This window comes from Narcine bancroftii, chromosome 3 (assembly GCF_036971445.1).
Source record: "Narcine bancroftii isolate sNarBan1 chromosome 3, sNarBan1.hap1, whole genome shotgun sequence".
Taxonomy (NCBI): Eukaryota; Metazoa; Chordata; class Chondrichthyes; order Torpediniformes; family Narcinidae; genus Narcine; species Narcine bancroftii.
The window spans coordinates 366883216-366908688 of record NC_091471.1 but is presented as its reverse complement, the minus strand read 5'-3'; the positions used below and the strand labels follow the sequence as shown (position 1 = coordinate 366908688).

Genomic DNA, 25473 nt, shown 5'->3' with positions numbered 1-25473 from the left:
TAAATGAAGGGTGAAAAAGCATCTAAAAGAATGACAAATCTAATAAAAGCTAAAAGCATCATTTGAGACTTTTTGAAAGGATGAAATTGAGCACTCTCAGTGTTATCTTCTAAGTTTACAAAAAAAAGATGAGATTTGTTTCAATAAATCCAAAGCGATTCCTTGAAATATAATGAAATAATTAGAAAGCCCCCAAATAATTGACAAGGCAAATCATTCCTTGATGCTGGATTTCAATGTTTGCACAGATTTTAATCTTCAAGTGTCGAGATAATTCACTAGGGGAAATGGGTGGGTTTAGCATTCTACAGGCAAGGATTAATTCTGTTTGCTTTTTAAAGTGTCTGCTTGTTTTTGCAGATACTCTTAGGAGTTAAACAGGAAAGTGCAGTTGCAAAAAAGTGATTGTAGTGCAATACATAAAAGTGCTGGAGAAACTCAGCAGGTCACGCAACGCCTATAGGAGGTAAAGGTTAACCAACATATGGGACCTGAGGCCTTCAAGGTTGATGAAGAGCTCAGGCCTAAAATGCTAGTTACCATTTAATTCAATTAGTTACTGCATGAACTGCTAAGTTTCTCCAGCACTTTTGTGTATTTCAGGGATACAGTAAAAGTCCTAAAATCTGGACTGCTCTGGGATTGGGTCGGTACAGATTTTCCGGATTCTTGGGCAGTTCATCTGTAGCGCTAATGCAATGTATGCACACTCTCACACAATGCATGCTGCAAAGCACACATGCAAAAGCCGAGACTTGTTGAGAAGTCCAGATTCTCAGGTGGTCTAGATTTCTGGCTTCAGGATTTTTTGACTTTTACTATATCTGAGAATGTGAATGGACATTTATCTATAATATCAGGTCATGTCAAAATTCTGATGACTTTTCACATCAACGATCGGTGTTCCATCCCAGCTGCCCTACCTTGCACTAACTTATCAAAAAAATGTTCAGTTCATAGGGAATTTGTCTGGCCTCACATTTAAAACTGCTAGTGGCCCAGTGAAGTATAGTAACCTTAATGCGGCTCTCTCCAAAGGCCACAACAATGCTTTGACTGGCTCTTGAATCCAAATGGCAGTACTGTAATAGGTAATGACTGCTCATCCTTTGACTGCCTTGCAGTAAACAAGCCTGCAGCTGACGTGGACATTACCCCTCCATAAATCTTCGTCCGCGAAGCCAAGCCAAAGAAAAGAAGAAGTTGCTCTGCACCTCTGACCATTTCACCTCCTCTGTGTTCCAAACATCATTTGTGCCAGTACCAGTCCATTACATGCTGAATGTAACAATGCTCCTCTTTCTGTTCCAGGGAGGCTATGCAGCATACAGATATGCCCAGCCTGCTGCGGCTGCAGCTGCCGCATACAGTGACAGGTATGACCAGAGAAAGCAGCTTGCCATTTAATGTATTGCCTCATTTCTTCATGCTGTAGAAATTGTACCTTCATTCGTGCTTTCGTTTATCACAAAGCCTGGACGACCAAAGTGAGTTCTGCCTATGTCTCAATGTTCATTATATATTACTACAGATCTGGTCTTTATTTGCCAAGTGTTTATTAAATATTATCTTAATTTCATGGAACCACTCAAAAAGTCAAAAAGTAATAATGGTTAAATCTTGTGTATATAACCATGACTGTAGATAAATTTACAGTTTAGCTATAATGGTATTAAGATAACAATGGACTAGTTTAAACTAAGAACCATTACTTAATTCATTCATACCTCATAATCAGTTTATGCTTAAATTTAATACCAAGGTGATTGTTGAGCATATAAAATAGGAAGAGGTCAAACTTTCGGTCCCTTGAAGCTTCTCTATCATTCAATAAAATTATGACTGATCCGAAGTTCCTTGTTCACTTTCTCACACTCTCCCAATGACCCTCAAGTCATTTATTGATGTCATCTTGGAACATATTCTAGGATTCAGCCACTCTAGCTATCTGGAGCAAGCATTCTATAGACTCTCTCTCCTTGGAGAAAAAAAATCTTCACTTCAGTCTTAAATAAGCTCTCCCTTGTACTGTGACTGTGCCCTCTAGTCTTAGACTCTCCCACAAAGGAAGGCACCCTTCCAACATTTTCCCTGCTCAGCTTCAAAAGAATTTGACGTTTCAATAAAAGTGCCTGGTATTCTAATCTCCAATAAATACAGATCCTGCTGTTCAATCTTTCCCCACCCTAGTGAACAAGTGTCTTGTAGAGTTAAGGACACGCATATGAGCCCCTCCAAAGACTGACAAATGTAAATGTTTGTCATGCCCTTGGTCTCATATGTGGATAACAATATAGAAATCAGCCAAAGTTTGGCATTGTGAACTGTTAAAATGAAGCGTCAGTTAAATGTGGAGCCACATGTTGAAGCTGAGAAAGTATGAACTGGTTTTGCTTGTGGACGATATGAAAGGAACCAACTTATGGGCAATCTGTGCCATTGACCATTCACTTTGCAGGTGCCATCGTCTGCAGATTTCCAATCATGAATTTCAGTGGGTTATAAATAGTGGGCAGCGTACCCATGATTTGCCGATGTGCGTGGCCAGTGGCCAAGGCCTTCCATCAGAATATCTCTCTCTTTGGCTTGGCTTCGCGGACGAAGATTTATGGAGGGCTATGTCCACGTCTGCTGCAGGCTTGTTGGTGACTGACAAGTCCGATGCGGGACAGGCAGGCACGGTTGCAGCGGTTGCAAGGGAAAATTGGTTGGTTGGGGTTAGGTGTTGGGTTATTCCTTCTTTGTCTTTTGTCAGTGAGGTGGGTTCTGCGGTCTTTTTCAAAGGAGGTTGCTGCCCGTCGAACTGTGAGGCGCCAAGATGCACGGTTGGAGGCGATATCAGGCCTCTGGTGGTGGTCAATGTGGCAGGCACCAAGAGATTTCTTTAAGCAGTCCTTGTACCTCTTCTTTGGTGCACCTCTGTCTCAGTGGCCAGTGGAGAGCTCACCATAGAACACGATCTTGGGAAGGCGATGGTCCTCCTAAACCACTGGACTAGAACCTAAGCAGTTCATCACTGTTATCTCAATTGCTTAGAAGTGTCAGTACCTTGGCGGCTCAGGTGAACAAAATGGCAAAGAAGATGTTTGGTGTCCTCACATTTATTTAGCTGGGTACCAATTACAAAAGTTTGGATCTCATGATTCCATTGTACAAGGTGTTGGTGAGAAACCGCACCTAAAGTACTCTGTGCAACTCTGGTCACCTTGCTATAACAAGAATATCAGGAAATGGAGATTCAGCAGCATGTTTCTGGGACAAGGGGGCTTGAGTGAAAGGGAGAGGATGTGCAGGCATTAGGACCAGGTGGTTGAACCCTTTGGAGCAGCGCTGTGTCTCCAGTCTCCTGGGTAGCAGTGCTGCCATTACAGTAGCTTCAGTAGTGCCCACCAAAGGATGTGGGCCAAAAGCCCAGAATGCCACATTGGTGGTCATGGACAAGTTAAAGTGAAGGGCCTGTTCCATGCTGTATACTGACTGCGGTTTTTACTTAGCGGACCTGATTTGAACTAAGCTTTCAACATGAAGCATATACTGCACTAACATCACATTGACATTGAGGTCCATCTCGGGGCTTCGTTTTTGAAAGGTAAAAGCAGAAATTTCCTACAATCTGCCTTTTCTAAAGGGATATGCAGCATTCTTGGATTCAGATATAAAGAGAACATTCAGAAGCTCAGACTCCAGTTAGTTACCTCTGAGGCAAAGATCTTTGTGGTTGAAGCATGTGAGAACTGGTGGACCATAGCAGTGTCCACCAGCTCAACATTCCTGGCCACATCACCTGTCCTGTGCGTAGAATCTTCAACCACATGGTTTGGCATAACCCTCTCACTCCTGTTACTAACAATTCCAGGGGAGTGGCCTGATTCAATAGGAACGTGGAGAGGAATTAAGAAGCGGAAACACATGTACCTGAAAATGATGTCTCAACCTGGCAAACTTAAACCACAAAACCAGTACGCTGTAGACAGAGGTGAGTCATCAGATCAAAGCTGTAATACTGCAACGTCTGGTCTTAAATGATCTGGATAATTAAACTATAGAGGAAGAAGATGCAAACTCTAATCCCATCCTCAACTGAAGCATTTACAACTCTCTTCAGTCAATAGTTCCATCTCAGCCTCCAAAGTCTCTGACAATCACAGAAGCCAATTCAAACATGTCACATCAAAAAATGGAACCCAGCACGAGACACAGTGAAAGTGATAGGATTATTGGCTGTGAAGTCATGTTCCAGCACTAGATGGGCTTCTAGTTCCAAAGCAGTTACAACACTGCTATCTGTTGATGACGTTCAGAATTGCTCAAGTATAACTTGTGCATAGAAGGTGGAATCTGGCAAAATATTACCAAATTAATTTATTCATAATGATGGAAGATGTCAGTCTCTATTCACCAATAACAGTGAACAACGATTTTCACTGGGGAAAAAAATTGGGAATTATGATAGACAACTTCAAGATAGTTTCAGATTTGCTGTATCAAGTTGATAAAACATTAAATTAACTTTTATTGAATTTAGCATGTCTAATCACATAATGACGCTGAAACATTTCGTTAGTTCAAGTGACCTAAAAATGTTTTACTGCTGATTTTCATTTGTACTCAGCATCTGATGCCTCTCATGTCGGACAGCATTGATGGATTCCTGTTGCCCTGATACCACTTTTCCATGGTTGCAATGTCCTGGTGAAATCTTTCACCATGTTCGATACTGACTGCACCAAGATCAGGAGTCCAAGTACGAATGCAGAAAATGAATTTTCAATGACATGTTTGCACTTCATGGTTTTGTCTGCTTGAAACAGGTTAAAAATATGACAGGAAATCACAAAAATAGGTAACATCTTAAAAATAGCATGTGATAGTAAAATTTTACAATGATTTTATTGACCGGCACCAATAAAATACACCCAAAAGAGTTCCGGAAGAAAATTTCCATCCTCCAGTGTTACTGATTCAGTAAAGCTCAATTTGGATTTTGTCAGGCTCACATCTTGGCTCCAGGGTTCACTGTAGCCATATTTTAGGTGCTTTCAAATTGTAGCACCTGGTAACCCTCCTGGGACCCGGGTGAGATTACTAGGTCATATGCGCCTGTCAAATAGCAGCCTAACCCACCCGTTAAATTGCCAACCTGGCAACTTAACGGGGAATCCCGCCCCTGCAGTGATGTGGTGAGTGATGCGTCACCAGCCACAGGGAATCAATCCCCTGTTCCCTGTGTTCTTTCTATTTAAAATTCCAGAGTAACCAGGGGAGCCATTTCCTCTTTCAAATCAGCAGGGGAAGATACCCAGGTGAGTTTTACTGGGCTCCCTGACCACTTCCGAGGTAGATAGAATTTGACCGGTCTTGCCTGGTTCAGCCCTTTCAAATAGCCTGTGCTTGGCCTAGAAATTGCCTAGTTAATCCCATTTTACAAGGCAATTTGAAACGGCCTAGTGTGTACCCAAGAGGTGAGAGGACACATTTTAAATCTGTACCTAAAAGGTGGCTACCCATAACTTAAATGTAGAAGGTTTTTAGTTGACTCTGGCATGCAGAAGCCCTGGTCAGTGAACATTAATGGGTTAACACTGCAGTGATTCAAAAACGAATGAGTTATAGGTTATTTGGTGTATTTAAGTGGCACAGTTTCGTGGGCCTGAAGGGCCTATACCGTGCTGCATGTCTAAATTTAAAAAAATATAAATTTTTAAAAATTGATTGGAGTCATTCTTCACACAAGGGAAGGTAGTTGCAGTTGTTGGAAATCAATCAATTCAGCCCTAGCATATTGTTTGCAGCTGCTCTTGGTGTGATATCTTCTGTTTCATCAGTGGACCATTATTCTATCCTAAATTGGGGGGGGGGGGGGGGGTGTTCACTAGTAATTAGGTAATTTCACAATGTTCAATTCCATTTGCACCTCCTCAGCAAAAAATAAAGTTCATGGTGGTTTGTTGCATGACCTTGACTGCATTCAAGCATGGGTGATAAGTGGCAATTAATATTCACTCCTCGTAAGTGTCAGATAATAGTCACCTCCAACAGGAGATGACCATTATCTGACACTCCAACACCATCCTTGACAATCCATTATGGTTTTTAGACTGCAATGTCAGGAAAATTACGGGAAAGAGTTAACATATTTCCCGTGTGGTCGTTCACACTGGGCACCTTTTCAAGACTGCAAGTCCGGTGGTTGGGCGTGCAGTGACCGACATACCAAATTTTTCTGGTATGATTTACTCTGCAGGCTTCCTCCAAAAAGTTATGGGGGGAGGTGGCATTCAGGATAAATCGTGGTGCAGGAATTGACTCCAAATTCCTGTGCATTCCTTTTTTAGACAGCCTGTGTGGCGGCAAAATTCCATGAGTGTGCCATTACGTGCCTGCAGTCTAAAATCCATACACGACATTACTATGACCAATGAGTTCCTCCGGCAGATTGTGTTTAGCTTTAGATTCCAGCTTCTGCAGTCTCTGTCAGATTCTGGAGATCAGCTGGATTCCTCACACAAAAAGTGTGACAACGAAACTTGGTAAGAATTTGGGTACCAAATCTGCAGATGCTGGAATCTTGAACCAGTGAAGGGTTGTAGGAGGAACACAACAGATCAGGCATCTGTGGGTAGAAATGGTCAGTCCATGTTTCGGATCTGGATCTTCTATCAAGACTAAAGGGAAGGGGGTAAGAATTTGTGTATCCTGTGGACTGGGGCAGGTAAGTCACCTTCTGCGAGTCCCAAAGTCTTTCAAATTTCTACAGGTCATATGCACTATAAAATATTTTTCATTTGGCTGGATGAGCACCATTCCCAAGAAATTTGGCACCGCACACAACAAATTGTCCAATTGCACGGCAGATTGTGTGCCACCATAAACATTCACACCTTCTCACAGTGTTGTCCCATGGTCGCCATCTGTTCCATCCACAATATACTCACGCGAGCAGCTCTAACCAAACATGCAATTTGTAGTAGCAGAAAGGACAAGGCAGCACAAACTTGGGAACAGCCACACCTTTGTTATCAAGTCACTCACCATGAGATATAGGATCAGAAGTAGGCCATTCGGCTCATCAATATATACAGTGTACATATATATATATAATATATATATATGAGAGAAAGATGCATATATAGATAGATACACACACACACAAATACATTTAGATGTGTTTATATATTCTTTCTTCTTTGGCTTGGCTTCGCAGATGAAGATTTATGGAGGGGGGTAAAAGTCCACGTCAGCTGCAGGCTCGATTGTGGCTGACAAGTCCGATGCGGGACAGACAGACACGGTTGCAGGGGAAAATTGGTTGGTTGGGGTTGGGTGTTGGGTTTTTCCTCCTTTGTCTTTTGTCAGTGAGGTGGGCTCTGCGGTCTTCTTCAAAGGAGGTTGCTGCCCGCCGAACTGTGAGGTGCCAAGATGCACGGTTTGAGGCGATATCAGCCCACTGGCGGAGGTCAATGGGGCAGGCACCAAGAGATTTCTTTCGGCAGTCCTTGTACCTCTTCTTAGGTGCACCTCTGTCAAGGTGGCCAGTGGAGAGCTCGCCATAGAACACGATCTTGGGAAGGCGATGGTCCTCCATTCTGGAGACGTGACCCACCCAGCGCAGCTGGATCTTCAGCAGCGTGGACTCGATGCTGTCGGCCTCTGCCATCTCGAGTACTTCGATGTTAGGGATGAAGTCGCTCCAATGAATTTTGAGGATGGAGCGGAGACAACGCTGGTGGAAGCGTTCTAGGAGCCATAGGTGATGCCGGTAGAGGACCCTTGATTCGGAGCCGAACAGGAGTGTGGGTATGACAACGGCTCTGTATACGCTTATCTTTGTGAGGTTTTTCAGTTGGTCGTTTTTCCAGACTCTTTTGTGTAGTCTTCCAAAGGCGCTATTTGCCTTGGTGAGTCTGTTGTCTATCTCATTGTCGATCCTTGCATCTGATGAAATGGTGCAGCCGAGATAGGTAAACTGGTTGACCGTTTTGAGTTTTGTGTGCCCGATGGAGATGTGAGGGGGCTGGTAGTCATGGTGGGGAGCTGGCTGATGGAGGACCTCAGTTTTCTTCAGGATATCATAGATAAGTGTATGTGTGTTTATATATTTATAAGATAGACAAACATGGATAGATGCACACTATATATAGCTATATAGAGATAGATGTGTAGATATAATATATGGTACATGGATAAGATTATTGTGTTTATATATATATATATATATATATATATAAGATAGACATATATATGCATAATACACACATCTATATACAATGTATATAGATACACACACACACACACACACACACACACACACACACACACACACACACACACACACACACACACACACACAGACATGTATAGAGAGAAAGTGAGAGATGTGCGGTATATTTAGTTGTTCCTTCACTGGATCCAGGTATTTCCTCTCCATTGATTCTGTGGGAGTACTTCAAGCACTGCATCAATTCAGTAAAGGCAGCTCACTGCCAGCTTCCCGAGGACAAAGAGGGATGAGTAATAAATACCAGTCTTGTCAATGAAACTTACATTTATAAAGTACATTTAAAATATGATTTTTCTCCCAGGTTTCTGTTTTTAACGGAGTCCATTTTTTTTTTCTGCAGTTCTTTTTCTTTTTTGTAATAGAAGTAAAAACCTGGGGAAAAAAATTGCAGTTTGGAGAATTTTGCCCCTGATCAGTAATGCTATCTGCACAAAACAGGCAGTTGAGAACATGATAGTCTACCTCTGAAATTCATGTCACTGTTCAACACGCTTATGCAATTATGCCGCACGTTTAGCTCTACTTCTACATTTGCAGCAAAAAATAATTTGACAGTTCCTTATGAATAATGTTTCCTCCAACTTCATTAGCTAGGACTAGAGGAGGGCAGAGGCAAGTTTCAAATCTGGTTTGCAGAAGTTGAGATGGACCCACCATTGGCTGTGGCACAGGCTGATACACTAAGAAGTCAGCAAGTAAACAGTTACTGAAAAACTGGTGCAGCATACAAGGAAGGTGGAGGAGGGACTCAGCAGATCAAAACGGAATATAGGGTGCTGTTTCTCCAATTTATGTGCGGCCGCTACCTGGCAATTCATTAGGCCACGGACAGACACCGTGTGCCCTGCACCTTCAATTCCACTTCCTGTTCCCACACTGACATCTCTGTCTGTCTGCTCAACAGCAAGGATCTCCCACTTCAATTCCATTTTCCATTCCTGTATCCCCCGTGTGTGCCATCCAGACACTTTTTATTTGGGTGGGCTGCCTGGTTTTTGCTATTCCTGATGAGGCGTTTTGGGCCGGAAATACCCAACTGCCGCTTGCTTTCCATGGATGCTGCCTGACCCCCACTGAGTTCCTTTAACATTTTCCTTGTGTGTTGCTCTGCAAATATCACTGGACAACATTTTTTTAAAAAGGCTTGCTCCAAAATGGTGGACCACGGTAGACAACTTAAAGCTGAACACCAAGATAATTTCAGATTTGCTTTATCACATAGGAGGTTGGAGAAACATTAAATTAACTTTTATTGAATTTAGCACATTTAATCACATAATGATGTTGACACATTGCCATAGTTCAACTAACCTAAAAATGTTTTGCAGCTGATTTTCGTTTGTATCTCGTATCAGTATCCAACAATAGACAGCCAACATTGATAGATTCCAGTTGCCCTGATATGCTTTTCCTGGTCGCACTGTCCTGGTGAAACCTTTCACCATGTTCATCACTGACGGCACCGAGATCAGCAGGGAAGACGACCAAGTGCTAATGCAGAAAATGAATTTTCAAAGACATGGCTTTGTATGCTTGAAGCATGTTAAAAATATGACAGGACCTCACAAAAATACAGTGCAACTCCCATTACCCGAAATAGTTGGGACCGGACCTATTTCAGATAAATGTTTTATCGGAGAACTGTCATTTTAAAAAAACAGTCCAGTGGCAACAGTAAATCACTTGTCATGGTGATTAAACGACAACAAACAACAAGGTAAGGCTTTTTAATCATTAAAAATAATGTTTAATTCTCACCAAAAAAAGGCTGGCCACCACCGATCACCGACACTTCCCTACTGAGGCCCCGCTGGTGCCGGGAGACTGAGGTTCCCACTGCCGCCGGCATCCTGATGTCCCCAGTACTGCCGGGAGCTACCGGCAGCCGACATCCCCAGTCAGTTTGGCTCCAAAAAAAATTTCAGATAAATGAGGATTTTTGATTTGTTTCAGATATCTTCATTTATCAATTTTTTTTTAAAAAACTCAGATAATTGAGGATTTCGAAGAATCCGATTTCAGATAATCAGGAGTTGTACTGTAGGTTAAATCTAAAAAATGGTACAGAAAATGAAAATTTTTTAAGGTGATTTCTTTGATCAGAAGCCCAAAATCCATAAAATACACCCAAAAATGTTCATGAAGCAAAATCATCATTGTTCAGTGTAATTAAAACCAGACCAAAGATGCAAGTTAGAAGTGAAGAAATGGACAGTGCTGAGAGATAGCATTTGAGATACTGATTGACAATCTTATTGGATCTCCAGAGTAGAACTGTCAGCATTGAGTAAATCCCAAGTGTGAGGTATTCAATTGCAAGTCAGCCACCAACTGCCAAAAAGCTGAAGATCTTTTGAAGTGCCATATTGTGTGTCTGTCACTCTGGTCACTAGGGATGCCTGCCCCTGGTTTTATCTGGAGTTCACACGCAAAGGCCACCTTATTTCAAAAAACTGCATCGTCATCAGTTACCCAGTTTTAAATACTATTCAGTATCTGATGCTTATGTCAACAGTGCTTTGAAGCCTTTGATCCATGGCATCAGATCCTAAATTACAGCTAGAAGATGGGCTTGGGTTCTGAAATTAGACCATGTCCTTTCTTTCTAGTCTTGGTTTCTGAATAAAATGCTTGTTGACAACAGAGTGGTTCAAATGGAGACTTGGGGTTCAAAATAAAAATTTTTAAACCAGCAAGATCATAATCGTCTCCTGAGATATAGATGCTTTTAAGGGAATGTAGTGATATGTTTTCTCCTTCTACATTATTTCCTACCTGTGTGCTGTTGTATGTATGAGGCTGGCCCGCCCACTAGTGACTCATCTCCTTTGTGTCCGCCCCTTATGACCTGGCCATAAAGGTCGACCTCCCTCCTCCCTTCCAGCATTCCTATACCTGGATCTGGGCCAGCCAAAGTCTCATGTTTATTAAATTGATAAGCCTATCATTGCCCAACTCTCGACCTCGTGGTTACTGATAGAACCTATCAGGGAAAACTGGGCAAAAACATAAGGGAAAATGGAATAGGTTTTGCTGATGGGGTTAAATGAAATGGAGTAGAACAAGACCTTGGTGAAGAATAAATACAAACTTCTACCACATAGCTTCATCATGCAATAAAAGCAATGCAGAAACATTCAGGTCAGGCAGCATCTGTGGAAAGAGAAACAAAACAATGTTTCAGGTCAAAATTGATAAGGAGAGAAAACATGTTAAGAAGCCGTGCTGCCTCACCGACAGTGTTTGCAGCTTTTTATTTAATTTCTATTTCTCATTTCGAGCATCCTGTAGATTCTATTAGGGCTTCTTGACCTGCTTCTATTGTTGTACTTCCTGTATCCAGTGGTTCAAGGTTGTCTGATATCTTTGATGTTACATTAAAGGCTGAGGGAAGTGGAAATAAAAGCTGAACTACTGATTGAAGGTGAGAACATTTTGCCTTCTTGCTGTGGTTTGCTCAAAATGTTGGTTCTGTATCTTTATCTTTCTGATATAAAGTCCACTGTTTGACCTGCTGAGTGTCTCCAGCATCACGTTTTTACTTCAATCATGGGGTCTGTGAACTTTCATGTTTTACTTCTTCCCCATCTTTTCCTTTACAACATTAATAAAGGCATGCCTTGTTGAGAAGTCAGTGGAAAAGATTTAGGCCCTGTGGTGATACGACCACCAGCCTACTGCAGGGGGTGATCTCTGTACCTGCAGGAAGACCACCTAAGGGGCTGACTCCGCCTGGCTGGTTGTCAATCAGCCGACCTGACTATAGATCTGAGCTGGCCCCTCCAGGGAGCCACCAAGGCATGAACTGATGTTCAGACTTTTACTGGAATAAAGCCTGTTGTTTAGTCTTTTGAGTTTTGTGCTTGCTCGCTACTACCTCAGCGCACCACAAGCCGACCCCTTCATTTTCACAGAAGGCATGAAAATGTCCATCCCTGAGGAGATCAGGATCATAAAGATCAAACCAATGATTTAGTCAACTCTTACCCATAATTGTTGAATACTAATTGATTGCGCAGCAATTGTCAATGACCAAGTTATTCTTCTGAGAAATTCCTCTTTGGTGACATGAACATTCACTTGCTTTAATGTCCCTGTATTCCTTAAAAATGTGGAATTTCATGAGTTTGAAAGTCTGCAAAATGAAGACACAAACTGCAAGTGAGCACATTTCAAGTAGAACTCCATCTGAACTGTGTAGAAATGCTTTTCTCCTATGTGTTATATTGCACATTTAACTGATTTGAATGTTCTTCAAGAGGTGGGTGGAGTGGATGGTAAAGAAAAACTGTTTTTAAACCTAATTCTTCAGTTCACCTGATAAGATTTAGATGACTCTTCATTTTCAACTTTTTTACACCCTCAGAAAAAAATTGTAGATGTTGGTAAACACAGAACTGAAAATTTTGACAAAGGATTACATTTATGTGTTTTAGTTGATGTGTGTTAAAATGAAGTTATAAACTTCCAATGCAATTATTGTTAAAGACTCTTGATCACATAAAAGCCACTTTATCAGTTATGCTTATGATGGTAGCGTTGATATTAATGGAAATTTAAGGATTTTGGAAACTGTGGTGAGGCCAATCTCATTCTATCTATGACTGATTAAAATATGCAGGTTTAAAGGCCAGGGTGCATGTGAACCAATAGGAGGGGTTCTTGCTGGCCAAATACATCGATCCAGCCTATCCACTCTCCATCTCTGGTGGTGGCCTGTCCATTATGGCACATCAAGAGCTCAAGGAAGTCCTACATAAATATACCAGCATTTGGGTTTGGAGAAAAATGACTCAAAATTAAATGTGTTATTGGATTGTTATTTGGAATCAGCACAAAATCCATATTAGAGAAAGAATCAAATTAAACAGTTAAGAAGCACAGTGTTCTATTGAATTTATCAAAATATCTTGACACATATCTATATTTTTAAATAGCTCATTAACTTTCATCAGTACAAATCAACTGGATTAAAAATCCAGGGTTCAGAAAACTGTCGCTGGCAATATTTCATGGATCATTGATCCTTTATTTTAGTTGATTTTCTATATGACACTATGTAAGTTTGTGATATGATGTTGATGTAGAATTATTCAATTCATTGGTCAAAGCCCTAACAATTGTCAGTCTTTTCAAATGGGTTTGGAGAAGATCCAGAACATTTTAAGCCATTTTGCTGGCACTCGTTGACATTTACCACTGCAACAGTGAACATAATTGCAAAGCAATTAACTTCATCAATGCCAATGTCCCGTAAGACAAATTAAAACTTTTCACAAATCCGAATCTCAGAACAGTTTGTATTTTACTTCACATTGGCAATGTAATGGAACTATATCTTCTGCAGGCATGCTTGGGTGCAGTGGCAGAGGGATTTTGTCATTGAACTGATAGCTTTGCAGAAACCTAGAACTAAAACCCACGACAACAGATGAGTAGTTTAAATTCAGTTAATGAAATAATCTGGAATCAAAAAGTAAAGAGTCAGCGTGAGAAAAGATTCTAGATTCTACATAGTGGCTCAAGGGAGCAATCTATAAAATAGAATTACCATCATGTTCAGTGCAGACGTTAGCCCCTTTTACACAGCCATTAAAAGACAGGAATTAACGGCCTTTTAACTGCTTCACTTACCTATATAAATGCAATGAATGTGGGATGGGGGTGGGGGGGGGGAATCATTTTCATCCCATGTCTGATACTATCAAGGTTTCTGCAATGGGCTTCTGTCCAAAAGGTTTAGGACTTGCCAGATCCAGGACAATAAAAGGCTGCTACAGGTCCCACCTTCTTTTGCTCCAGGATGCCAGCTTGCTTAAGTAAAAAGTTGCACTGACCCGGCATTTCTTGGTTCAGTGTGAACGGCCCGAAGTGCCTTTAAAGACGAGTTGTTCACATGCCAATTAAGTGGGTTTTCTGTGTGACAAGGCCTATTGAGAACCAAAGGGCCTGTTCCTGTGCTATAAGTTCTATGTTCGACAAAATGGAAGATGATAACAGGAATGTGGGAATTTCACAACTGGGGAAAGATTTTTTTGAAAGTTCATGGCACTAAAAGTGCATTGAGGTAAAGTAAGCAATGGGAACTATACTTCACTGAAAAGATTTCCAAAATGGAATCACTGCAAAGGGCAAATGTGATACTCGTGCATAAAAAAATGAAAAAAGTAAGCAGGGAAATAGCAGCCAATCACTTTTATCTCAGATCCAGGTTGTTAAACCCTGTAATTGCTTCATGTCTGTTTTTTTTTTCAGATAGCTCTGGATAAGATAATGCATACAAAGAGACTGGGGAAATTATGTTTACTATGTTCAAGATTTTCAATGGCATGTTTCAGTTTTTCCTTTTAAGCAATCTTCCTTCAGAGAATCCAAACACAGTTTGCATCAACAAATTAATTTGCCAATTTGTAGTGCATGTAGTTTTAAAGGATTCTCCCAGATGAAATCCATGTCAAATTATTTAAGAGCAGATGCTTTCTGGCTTTTGATATTTCTCAGACAATCGCAGACATCCTCCGAGTGGAAATCCAACAGAATTAAATGTACGTAACATTGCAATTATTGCATCATTATTGGCGTAGCAGTTAGCGCAATGCCTTTGCAGCGCCAGTGATCGGGTCTAGGGTTGGAATCCTGCACAGTTTGTACGTTGTCCCCGTGTCTGGGTGAGTTTTCCCTGGGGGCTCCAGTTTCCTCCCACCGTACAAAACGAACCAGGGGTGTAGGTTAATTGGGTGTAAATTGGGCAGCATGAGCTCATGGGCCAAAATGACCTGTTACCGTGCTGTATATCCAAAATTACATTTAAATTTTTTAATTTAAATTTAGAATTCGCCCTTTCCTGGTTTGTCGCTCGCTGTATCCCTGTTATCTGCAGCACACAAACTTCATTTGTAGTTTATCACTTTAAAGAAGCATCTGAGATATAGGCTGTTTTGCAGTTTTAAAAAGTTTTCTTTCACTAACAAAGAATTATAGAACCATAGAACATTACAGCACAGAAACAGGCCTTTTCGGCCCTTTCAGTCTGCGTTGAATTTTTTTTTGCCTAGTCCCACTGACCTGCACCCAGTCCCTAGCCCCCTATCCCTCTCCCATCCTTGTACTTGTCCAAATACCTCGAATGTTAAAATTGAGCCCTCATTCATCAATTCAGCTGTGTGAAGAAGTTCCCCCTAAACTTTTCCCCTTTCACCCTTAACCCATGTCCTCTGGTTTGTATCTCACCGACCCTCAGTGGAAAAAGCCTTTACCCTGTCTATCCCCCTCCTAATTTTAAATACCTTTATTAAATCTCGCCTCATTCTTCTACACTCCAGGAAATAATGTCCTAACCGGTTTAACCTTTTCCCTGTAACTCAGTTCCTGAAGTCCGGGCAGCATCATAATAAATATTCTTTGCACTCTTTCTATCTTATTGATATCTTAGGTGTCCAAAACTCCATACAAGACTCCAACTTTGGCCTCACCAATGTCTTATACAACTTTACCATTACATCCCAACTCCTGCCCTCAGTACTTTGATTTATGAAGGCCAATATGCCAAAAGCTCTCTTCTACCACCCTATCTACCTGTGACACCACTTTCAGGGAATTATGTATCTGTTCTACAGATCCCTCTGTTCTACCGCACTCCTCAGTCCCCGACCATTTACCGCAAATGTCCTTTGCATTCAATGTATTAAATGCATGTCAAAGAAAACTCAAAACAACAAAGTTCATGGTTTTTAAATAGGTTTGAAACAAATGTATGATTTAAAGTTATTTGCCTGTCCCGCATCGGACTTGTCAGCCACAAACGAGCCTGCAGCTGACGTGGACTTTTTACCCCCTCCATAAATCTTCGTCCGCGAAGCCAAGCCAAAGAAGAAAGAGAAAGAAGACAAAAGCTTAATGAAAATACAAATTCTTTAAACAACTGCAAAGTTCAACACACAAGTCCTTAGCAGTGCACAGCTGGTTATAATACAGACATTCAACCCCGAGCTCAAGAAAAGTGGGAAAGATTTTATTTCATCATGTTTATTAAGAACCAATAGTAAATTGAAGAAATGCTTATTTTAATTTTCCATTTATTCTCATCTTTCTTTTCCTGAACTCTTTTGACTACAATCTCCAGTATCCTAACATTTCTCCAAAGCTTCCCCTTGCTCGTCTTTCTTCATGTGTCAGTGAGAGTCAGTGGCCATCTGATAGTCCCAATATTTGCACACACTTGCCTTCCAACAAGGTTCACTGATATCACAGGTGAATATGCTTCTCTTCTTTGTCCAGGTACCCAATGGTGACTTGATAGGTTGAAGTGGCTTACTCTGAATGAGATGAGTTCACTCAGCACATATTGCAAACTGAACATACTGGTTTAAATTTCTGTTATAGGTTTGAAAGTACAGTTCACTGATGTGTTAATTATCTTTAACATGATTTGAGTGGTGTTTCCACATTCCTCTGGTAGGCAAAACTAGAAAGGGGAAAACTCAATTGAATGCCTGTTTCTCACGTGGCACATTGACGATCACTTTGAAATCTTAAATGGGTGAGCACATTTCCAGTTGCTGGAAATAGCGTTTAGTCTCAGAATCCATGACGCAAAGTTGAATGGAAGAGGAGCCCAAGACCCAAAAATAAAGATTGACAGATTTACTGAAGACAAACCATTGGCGACTACATGGAATCATATTCCACATCTCCCTCCATCCTCTTCACCTTTCGAATATTCAGTTCCCAGTAAAGCCAAACGGTTTTACCTCTTGTGGATTAATTTTGATGGGGAGGAAATAGCACGTAGGATTCACTGGGAGTCAGAACCTACACAGAAAGTGAAGGGATCAGAATGTAAAGCAAGCCCAAAGCAAAAAGAAATAACAGCTCTGGTACCCTCTAAATCAACATCACAAAGACTGGCGATTATTATGTTGTTGTGTTGGGGCCAAGCTGAGTCCAGACTAGTTGTTGTGTACCAACGTTGCATCAGTGAGTTATAAATTACTTCTTTGATTTACATGCTTTGGAAGGAGTTTGAATATTTTCTGTCCACTTATTTCAATTTCTATCTCTGGAGTTAATTTTACCAAATGTGAATTGTTCACTGGAGAGGAAAAAAATAGCATTAGTGTTTAATTACTGAGTAATATTTATTTCCACAGCAGTCAAATGAAAGTGATTCAGTGAATTTGGATGGACAATTTAAACAAACATCTCCTTGTCTGATTACATGTTGCGTTGCCTTCTTCAGCTCTAATTTCAGGATGTGACTTTTATGGATAGAACTCGATTTTGCTCTGGTTTTCAATTTGGTTTTGCTTTAACACCTCAAGTAAGAACATTTAGCTAGTTCTGATTTCTTCCCTGATAAGTTATTGATTTGTTTCATAAATTGAATACACGGTTAAAAATTTTATCTTTTCTGTTATTTCCCCATTATTTTGAACTAACTGCACCTTTGATGTGAAGTATACATTTAAATGGCTCCTGGTAATGCTGGACACTTTATCTCCTCCATATCACAGAGGAAAATGGGTACAGTATTACGTTGCAGCATCTATTAGCAGATCCCAACAACATAGCCTGTTTCTCAGGAATGCACTTTTTATTATGGGTTGGGACTGGCTTGGATCAATGCTTTATGTTCAGTCAGGCCAGACCATCTGCTTTTCAAAGACATTTTACCAACAGCAAAAAAAAATTCTGCTTTTCTGTATCTGCCTTGCAAAGTTTCTTCGGGCTTCATTAGATTTGATCCACATGATCAGACTATGCATAAGATTGTTAATTTTGGAACTGGCTGGGTCGGAACCAAAAAAGAAATGGATCTTGTTTTCTTCCACCAGAGCTCACAAAATATTCGGGCATAGAAATGAACCGATTCACCTGTCTAAATGTTCAAACTTTGAATAAATCTGAACTTTGAAACAGTCAGTCATTAAAATCCTAATGCAATTGTGATATTGACTGTTTTCACCATGCAAGTTATTGCTTGCCAGGTGCTTGCACTTGAAATGACTGTGGTGTGGACGAATGTGCACTCTTGTGCCGTCCACCCTCCTTTTCATGAGAAATCTTGTAAATGTTGAACATGGGCCAAATGATGAGGAGATATCTAATATCTTCTGAAAGGATGCAGCACACTTTGAAAATGTGTCTTTACCTGGCAGTTACTTTTAGTTGAAGTAAATTGAATGGGAAATTGTCTCTGAGAGCACTCGATGGTAGATCATACATACGCACACAGAATAAACTTGTTAATTCTGTACTGGAGTGCCTTCTGGTAAAGAGTTTATACTGAACCACTTCAATTTGATTACACTACCATGGCTGCGTTTGAAGCTGTGTGGTAAAATTCTTCACACCACGAGTGTGCTTACCAGATATATGTTATAAATATGTATTTTGCTAATTAACAAGCAAAATTACTCGGAATTATTTAGAAAAGAACAGAACTCATTGGGGAGTGTTGGATGTTTTCAGTTGAGAAGATGGAGTATATCTGATCTGCATTAAGTTTGGGTACAATGCCAAATACTAACAAGTAGGTTGTACAAGTTTCTTGCTTTGATTTATACCTTATTAAAATATGTTGAAACATTTTGCATATGCTTTTACTTCAATGTTTGAAAAGTAATAGTTGTATGTAGAAAAACACAAAAGCTATAGATGCTGGAATCTTGACGCACGCCGAAAGGTTGGATAAATTGGGGTTGGATATGTTGGAATTTAGAAGGATGAGGGGAGATATGATTGAGGTATATAAGATTATTAAGGATTGGACACGATAGATACTGATTACATGCTCCCGATATTGGGGGAGACTAGGACTAGAGGCCATAGTTTAAGAATACAGGGAAGGTCCTTTAGGGCAGAGATGAGAAAGATTTTTTTGTACCCAAGAGAGTTGTTGGCCTGTGGAATGCTTTGCCATAGAGGGTGGTAGAGGCGGGTTCTCTGCAAAAGTTCAAGAGGGATTTAGATAAGGTTCTTGTGGACAGGGGAATTAAGGGTTATGGAGAGAAGGCAGGGACAGGGTACTGATAGTGGAAGATCAGCCATGATCTAAGTGAATGACGGTGCTGGCTCTATGAGCTGAATGGCCTACTCCAGCACCTATTGTCTGTTGACCAAATGAAGAATTGCTGGAAGAACTCAGCAGGTCAGACAGCATGTGTGGGTGAAATGGTCAATCAATGTTTTGAGAATGGGTGAAATTGCCAGTGTAAAGGGAGAAAGAAGCTAGGGATGATTATAGAAAAGAAGGGTTGGGAGGTGGAAAGACAGGTAGAGATAGAAACCATGGGGGGGGGGGGGGGGGGGGGAGGGGGGGGGAAAAGAAAAGTTAAAAAAAGAAGGTACAGGAATAGGTAAAGAAGAGATAGCAACATTGGAATGAGGGCAATGTCAATGTCAATGTTCTTGCCATTGACTGCAAGATCTACGCTCTGTGTGTGAGTCTAAACTAGCCTCCTGTAGCCAACCATTTCAACACCCTAAACCACTCTTATAATGATCCGTCTGTCCTTGGCCTCATCCATTTACAAGGTGAAGCTAAATGTGAACTGGAAGAACAACATCTTCCTACTGAACAACGGTAAACCTAACGGCCTGAATATTGACTTCTCCAATTTTAATTAACCCCTAAATCTGAATCCTCAGGCCGCATCTCTTCTTTAGCTATCCCTGTACTTAGGTTTTCTCTCTCTATGTATGTAAGTTCACCAATTCTGTATGAGCCTTGATAATCACCTACTATTTCAACTCATGGATGCTCCCTGACCTGTTGATTTCTTCCAGCATTTCTTTGTTAGCTTATTTAGATATACAACACAACAACAGGCCCTTTTGGCCCTCAAGACCGTGCTGTCCAAATACAACCAATTGACCTCCAATCCCCAGTAGGTTTTGAAGAGTGAGATCCAGAGGAAACTCACGCAGTCCGGGAAAAATGTACAAACTCCTTACAGACAGCACGGGATTTGAACCCCAGTCCCGATCGCTGGCGCTGCACTAGCGTTGAGCTTTCCGCTAAGCTAAGCATGGCACGTGATGGGATGCAAGAACTGTCATTGTCTGACTCCCTGAATATGTTGTCAGATTTGAGTGAGCACAATGTTATCAAAATTCATTTAGTATTTCATCCTATCTTAGATGTTCCTAGTAGGAGTGATGGTAGCTCCTTGACTGAACTTGTAATGAATGCACTTCTCCTTCTTTTCCAGTTATGGCAGAGTCTATGCAGCGGCTGACCCATACCACCACACAATTGCACCAGCTGCAACGTACAGCGTTGGGACCATGGTAAGCAACAATAACCCCACTTTCTGTAGTGACTGGCATTCTGCAGAGAAAGCCAAACATAAGCATGTACTTTGTGAGCTCGTTTCTTTGCACGTATGTCCTTTCATAGGCACTCATTTACAGGAACACATAAATTGTACTTTTAAATGCAGTGTAAAGACCCCAATGGGCAAAGTGCTGAGCATCTTCAAAATTTAAGTCCAGCCATAGCCTTATGTAAAATTCATCCCTAAAGCCCAAGCTCTTCTAATTAAAGTTGCTTTAACTCTAAACTGAGGAGAAACACATCATGTTTGTGCAGCCTTCCCTCTATGTTCAATTGAAGAGGCCTTTGGTGCTTCTTGGTGTATGTGATAAAAACAACAATATAATAATGTACCTTTAGATGTCCATGACTCTACATACATATGAACCAAACCTACAGATAAAATAAAAATCAAATCAATGCTGGTAAAATGGCTGCGGCTGTCTATCTGTAGATCTGTTTCACAAAGGATACCCAAGTCACATATCTACGTTTATCCGCAGAGATATACACAGGAAAGCACTGGGAGAAACTACATCCCCTCACTGACGCCCAATGTGTGTTTTGTTTATGCCAACCAGGTAATCATAGATTCATAAACTAGTGTTACACTTATTCATATGTTAAATTTAATTACGTTGAAACAGTTACATACCGATAGCAATTAAGAATTTTTTTGTCATGAGAAAGCTCTTCGTACCCCATGACAAAAGTGCCATTTCTACAGATGCGGTGGGATTTACAGATAATGTATTCCCACAGTTTAAAAATACCACATGTAGCAAAACAACACACATCTTCAAATATAGTTATTAGAAATACATCAAAATTATGAAAGTAAAGTATTCACCTTGAAGAGGTGATTTTATGGTAATGGCTTTGTAAATTCCTTATTGATTTGAAACAAAAATGTAATTAAAATAAATTCTGTTGCACCTAAAAATTATGTAGTTTGGGAGAATCTGTTATTAAGCAACTGCTAGCTATTAAAAGACTAGCTAACGTAAACTTGGTCCTCTCTCATCTCTGACATCATAAAATGATCTTCTCTATATTATTTCTATTAGTCATAACTACCAGAAAGTTTCTTTGCTCCTGCCTGCTTTGTCTTGTAATTTCAACATGTCCAGTTAGAGAATCTCTTGTTCCCCCACTCATTTTCCCCCATTTTCTTTCCTCCCCCATGTTAACCTCCTGCAACCATGGCATCCTCCTCGTTAGAGAGAGTGGGACGGTTCATCTCAGAGATATCTCCAGGAATGCCGTCAATGCCAGTCCTTGGTTGGCTTACCAGGTAGGGATTAAGCATTGAACTGAACCCAAAATCCAAACGGATTTAATCAAACCAAATCCAATCAGAACTCTCTCCGGTTTGGATCAATATTGCTCTGAAGTCCAACAAAGTCACATTGGAAGAACACTGGATTTTGTGCAACTGTGACCGTTCACTTGATTTTATGGAAGATTTCTGCCCATTGTCTTTAGGCTATGGGAATTCCCACATATCCCATTGATTTCCAAGATCTCAGCCCATATAAAGCCTCAAACAATTGCTTATTCTGGGCAATAAGTAGAACACCGAACATCTCAGAATGCTGGTCCTGTGCTTGCAGAAGCGAAATGCATGCAAATATCTAGGCAGGTTGAATCTCCAGTGATATAATTCAAAATTGTGTGTGTAGATTTGGAAACTAGAGTTGTTGGCATCAAGAAGAAGCTTTTTCATTCTATTACCAGGGGAACAGGTGAGCTACATGACCTCACGCGAGGGTCACAAGTAGGTGGAAGTATTCAAATACTCAAAAATAATGATGACATTTATTTGAAATAAACATCAATGTCACGTAACTTGGTTCTGCTTCATGTTCAAATGAAACATGGAGGTCAGAAACGAATTAAATTGATTCTACAAACTCTGGCTGGTCACTTATTTCTACTGTTGCATAAGTGCATATGAGGGGAGATGAAAATTCAATGTCCCAACCCAAGCAATATCCCTCACCCATGACCTTCTCTCCGAACAACACTATATTTGATGATGTCATAGAAGAATCAAGAGTACTAACAGAAAATAGTATTATTTACTAAACCTTTGAGTGGGAAACCAGCTTCTCCTAAACTACAGGTATAATTGCTCAAAATTTAGCAACTTTTATTTTGGAATACTCTACTGCATACTTATTCATTTCACTTCTCATTGTTTAATGTCATACTTAGGTGCAACCCTTCATTCTTCTCAAGGTACCATGTTCATAATTTAGATTTGCATAATTACGTTTGGAATGAGAATGTTTAAACTCTCAGTTAATAACTTTATAAAATAATGGGTGACTCTCCATCCAGCCTACTTGTCAGTGATGAGCTCTCTCAATTTAAAGTCAAGTGGGATAGCTCACCACAGCAAGGCAAAAACATTAAGCACTCATTTGAATTCCAACCAGAGACTGTGCCACTGATAGACGCGAAACTTTGCTCGAAGTGAGGGCTCTTCGTGCCCACTAAATTAGGGCACATTGGAGGGAAGTTAACTAGGGAATTAATTAAAATGTAAGGCATTTTAAAAATAATAAGGACAGATACAGATATGTTTAGCTGAATAGAATCAGAAGAACCCGAGACTTTTTTGTACAATTATCATCAAATGTCAGGGCTAAATTCATACACATATCGGCTGCTTCTCTCTCCCACCAATTCCGTTCTCTGTATGTCTGCCTCTTATCCTGTCTCTCTCTCTTCCTCTTTCTCACTTCTCACACTCACTCTAGTGGATACTTTTACTGATGCACATGGTTTTTAGCTGGCTTTGCAGCCAACATCACAGATGAAAAAAAAATTACATTTTCCATTTTGAAAGCCTCATCATTAAAAAAAAGCAAAACATTAAGATTAATGAATGGTGATTGCAGCGAAGCCCTCTGTAACAGTTTTGCAGAGAGAGAGAGAGAAAAAAAAAGGCTGCCGCTCCCTTGAGCTTCATCAACGCAATGCCTTCGTTTAGACAAATGATTTAAATTTGCCAAGGTGGCGTGCGTGTGGTTTCGAATCTTGCATATCTCCGGAGCAGCTGCTAGCTAAAAGCTTTCATTAATTAAGATGATTTTTCTCCCTTCATTCTCTTAATTAGATTTGTGGCTTGTTTTTGCTGTGGCATTTCGTACATTAAAAAATATTTATTTGATTTTTTTTTCATCTTTGATGTTGCAGGCTAGCCTGTACAGAGGAGGGTACAGTCGCTTCACCCCGTACTAGCAAGAGAAACTCAGAGACACACTAAAACCCAGCAGGGCTAAAACGTCTTCTCAGAAACTGTGGGGGGTTCGGCACGACATGCTGAAATGTTTTGTGCTGATACTCTCTTGGTTAACATGATATTTTTACCTCAGATGGTTTTTTTTGTGTTTATTACATGTTTTATCTGTGGTTACTGCATTTTTTCTTGAGTTTTGCTCAGTATAATATACTTGAAGAACATTTCTAATGTGTAACTTAAAACAACAGAAAAAAAAAACTTGACAGCAACATTGCTTTCTTTTGAAATTGGCAACCATGCTAATTTCACAGATATGCACAAACCAGAGATCTCTCTGGATTTAGGGCAATATATTTTTTCCATTTTTTAAAGTGGCTTCGTCAGATTTGCAGGAAGGTTGATTTTAAATTAAGTTAAAGGAACACAAATTTCTTTGAAGTGAGACACACAGCTTTAAGGTGATAGTCAGAAAGATAAAACTGCACAACTGCACAATCCCTCCGCATTTAATCCCACCCCAGATTATGATGTGATCCTCTGTCAACATCTAACAGGTAGCCAGTGCAACAAACCTGACAAAACTCATCACTTATGGCTGGTGGATTGAAGTGTCAACCAGAGCAGTAATTTAAACATGCCCCTCATAGCCATAATTGTGTGAAGTGAGCCTTTTAAAAGCCTTCCATTGTATTCGTTTTTGAGCCTCATTTGATTGATAGAGGAAGGACACAGTTTATTCTTGTAGACAGCTTCAGTCTAACTTCCTTTACTATGGCTACAATGCAACGATGGATTCTCAACACAAATCAAAAGATAAAATGCTGTAACCTTCTCCAATAAGAAAATCTCTAGTTGACATTATGAAATTTGCATTTATTCCTCTTCTGTGGAAACAATGTGGAAACATTTCACGTTGTAGTTACTGAATAGTGGTGGCTTTCTGTGTTGCAAAGACACAGAAATGCTGGAGAAACTCAGCCGGTCTCGCAGCGTCCATAGGAGGTAAACATTTCGGGCCTGAGCTCTTCCTCAAGGTATGAATGTTGCAGCAATGCTCCACTTGAGGTCATTTGGCAATACTCTGGTACCAAAGGCAGTTCTGCCAGAGGGAACAGATAGCATTAACTTTAGAGGCATGTCACTGAAATAATAACTTCAGAAAGAGATTTTCACAGGCCTTAAAGGTTATTTTGAACAATGTAGCCTGATAGGGGAAGTGTCATTGCTTCTCCTCCCTAGCATTGCCACTTTTTCTACATCCCATTCCTCTTTTTCTCACTGCTTTAAGATGGAAACAAACCTCATTCACTTCAATGCACCATATACGTGTCCTGAGCTGTCTCCTCATTAATTGTCATCACATTTCCTCAGATCATTCTGGAGTTGCTAATGGCAAGATTTAATAAAATAAGCTGAACCCAGCAATTGAAATCAGTTCAGTTGCTGGTGAACAGCTTTCAAAAACAGTTCAAAATATTTTTTTACTTTAATAATTCATTACAGTTAAACTGTTTTTAAAGGCATTCAAATTATGCGTAAAGGTTTCCAACACACTAACGTAATAATGGAGTAAAATATATGATTCTTTACATATGATTCTCTCAACTGAACTAACACATGGGCATT

General features: G+C 40.3%; 1 protein-coding gene across 14 annotated transcripts in view; it reads left to right on the top strand.

Moving 5' to 3' along the window:
• rbfox3a (RNA binding fox-1 homolog 3a) overlaps nucleotides 1–25473 on the top strand; it is a 644989-nt gene that overhangs the window by 604214 nt on the left and 15302 nt on the right. For 9 of the 14 annotated variants that reach the window (XR_011354963.1, XM_069930251.1, XM_069930255.1 and 6 more), the window contains 4 exons: nucleotides 1312–1376; nucleotides 20494–20572; nucleotides 21101–21178; nucleotides 21819–21891. Coding sequence is in view for 12 of the 14 variants with exons in the window: in XM_069930251.1 (XP_069786352.1) it covers nucleotides 1312–1376; nucleotides 20494–20572; nucleotides 21101–21178; nucleotides 21819–21891 (295 nt within the window). In the remaining 2 variants the exon portion in view is untranslated. Of the gene's footprint in view, nucleotides 1–1311; nucleotides 1377–4612; nucleotides 4745–20493; nucleotides 20573–21100; nucleotides 21179–21818; nucleotides 21892–23801; nucleotides 23980–25473 lie in introns of those variants that run through there. The other 5 variants (XM_069930249.1, XM_069930250.1, XR_011354964.1 and 2 more) reach the window with 5 other exon arrangements.